The sequence below is a fragment of the Solanum tuberosum genome, unplaced genomic scaffold (genome assembly GCF_000226075.1).
Source record: "Solanum tuberosum cultivar DM 1-3 516 R44 unplaced genomic scaffold, SolTub_3.0 scf00034, whole genome shotgun sequence".
NCBI lineage: Eukaryota > Viridiplantae > Streptophyta > Magnoliopsida > Solanales > Solanaceae > Solanum > Solanum tuberosum.
Window position 1 is genome coordinate 1,135,628 of NW_006238962.1, and position 2,034 is coordinate 1,137,661.

The window sequence follows — 2,034 nt, forward strand, 5'->3', positions numbered from 1 at the left end:
CCAACATCGGGTGAGACGGGCCCTGCTCTGATACCATGTTAAATTAGGTCTTAAGCCTAACTCACACCCCAAAAGTTAGCTCAAAGGGAGGAGGATTGCCCAAGCCTTATAAGGAGTCCACCCATCTCATTAACCACCGATGTGGGACTTTTGTCATTCTTTAACAAAAACAGTCTCTTGTTTTCACTTATATTGCTCGGACTCTACAAAAATATTGTCACAGAGGTGACAGATCATTAAAAAATGCACTGCTTTCAAAGGATCGGCACTAGGTAAGTTTGCATATCTAACCTACAAACCGTGTAAAGTTTAAAGGACTATCTAGGTATTTAGCCTTCAATATACGAGCAAGAAGAGTTCGAGAAGATGTTACAAAAATTACCGAAAAGATGGTTTTCCAGGCTGCCTAGTGGCATGAACTCGTAAACCAACAACCTCTGTTCTCCGTGAGTGCAGTATCCGATCAGGTTGACGAGATTGTTATGATGCATTAAACTCAACATAAGTACTTCCACAACAAATTCTTGGTTCCCTTGAAGGCCTTCGAGATTAAGTTGTTTGATCGCGACTATCTGCTCGTAAGATCAAAACACAACTAATCATCAACTGTCACACACACTAAAAATTTAAAGACAAGTTCTGTTTCAAATTCCCCTGTCTTCAATCATTTAGGCTAGTCGCGGAGCTACATAGACCAAAGGGTAGTCAGTTGAACACCCTTCGTTAGACAATTATAATACATAATATAATGAGAATCAAACCATAAAAATTTCGAAAGCAAAAAAACTTGCCTGGCCTGAATCTATACGGCCTTTATAAACGCTTCCAAAGCCGCCTTCTCCAATAAGATTTGTTTCCCTAAAACTCTGAGTTGCGATGGCTAGTTCCTTGAACGCGAAACTGCGAGCTACATTGTTGTTCTTATTGTTACTTTCCCCATTTCTTTTACTTTTCAAAAAGCCTTCCTTTCTCCCATTTCCTATACATGAATAACATCGAAAATTCCACAAAAATGAAAAAAATAAATAAAAATATGTCTCTCCCAAATGCAATTTGAATCTCATACATCCTCAACTTATGTTGCTCAGACTCTTCAAACATATTGTCACGTATGTGTCTAGTCCTTCAAAACCTATACAATTTTGGAGGATCCAACACAGATACAGCAACATTTCGAAGGGTCAAAGCATCAAAATTAGTTCTTAAACAATACGATTCAATAAAATCCTTACCACTTCCAGAATCACTAGAATTCCCCCTTGCGTGCACTGCAAAAAAAACTCGAAACATTTATATATTGTAACAAATACATAAGCACATTGTATATATAACATCTAACACATCATAATTTCACAATTGATAGTAATTATAACCACATTGCATCATATATTACATTCTAAGATTGCTCGAATCCTTCAAAAATTGTCATTGCGGATGTGCCTAATTCCTTAAAAAGTTGTTCCATTTTTGGAGGTTCTGACATACGTGCAACAACATATTTTCAAGACACGAGCAACATAGTGCATAAAGCATCCCACATTCACACAGAAAACACGAAAAGGCCACACTTCAAGGGGTGCAGCGTAGACAATCTACAATAGTGTTTGATTCCACGACTCAAACCCATGATAACACGGAGACAAGTATACCGTTGCTCCAAGGCTATAAAACTTTAATAACATTAAAAGGAAAAAATATGTAAAATTAAATAAAATAAAAATAAAACCTGCAGAATTGTTGGATCTTGAGATCATGTCTTCATCATAATCTTCAATATTCTTAGGACGAGAACTCATGCAAGAAAAGCAACTCATTTTATTTTTATTTTTCAACATTGAAATCTTTGGCCAATTATTTCCAAAACAAAAACAATTTTTTTTAAGAAATTAGAATAATAACACCTCAAATTTCAGCTAGAAAATCATTTGTTGATTACATAATTATAAAAAATAAAAATAGCACAATAATGATATATATAGGAGGAATCAAAAAAACAAATGCAAGATATAAATGGAGCTAAGGAGAGAGAGAGAG

General features: G+C 35.3%; 1 protein-coding gene across 1 annotated transcript in view; it reads right to left on the reverse strand.

Annotated features, from left to right (window-relative positions):
* The window catches only part of LOC102604142 (serine/threonine-protein kinase CDL1-like), a gene marked incomplete at its 5' end in the record, with an annotated part of 3,200 nt that extends 2,619 nt beyond the window's left edge, over nt 1-581 (reverse strand). Inside the window, one exon of the mRNA XM_015306653.1 lies at nt 383-581. Coding sequence (XP_015162139.1) covers nt 383-581 — 199 coding nt within the window. The remainder of the gene's footprint in view (nt 1-382) is intronic.
* Nucleotides 582-2,034: the final 1,453 nt, after the last annotated feature.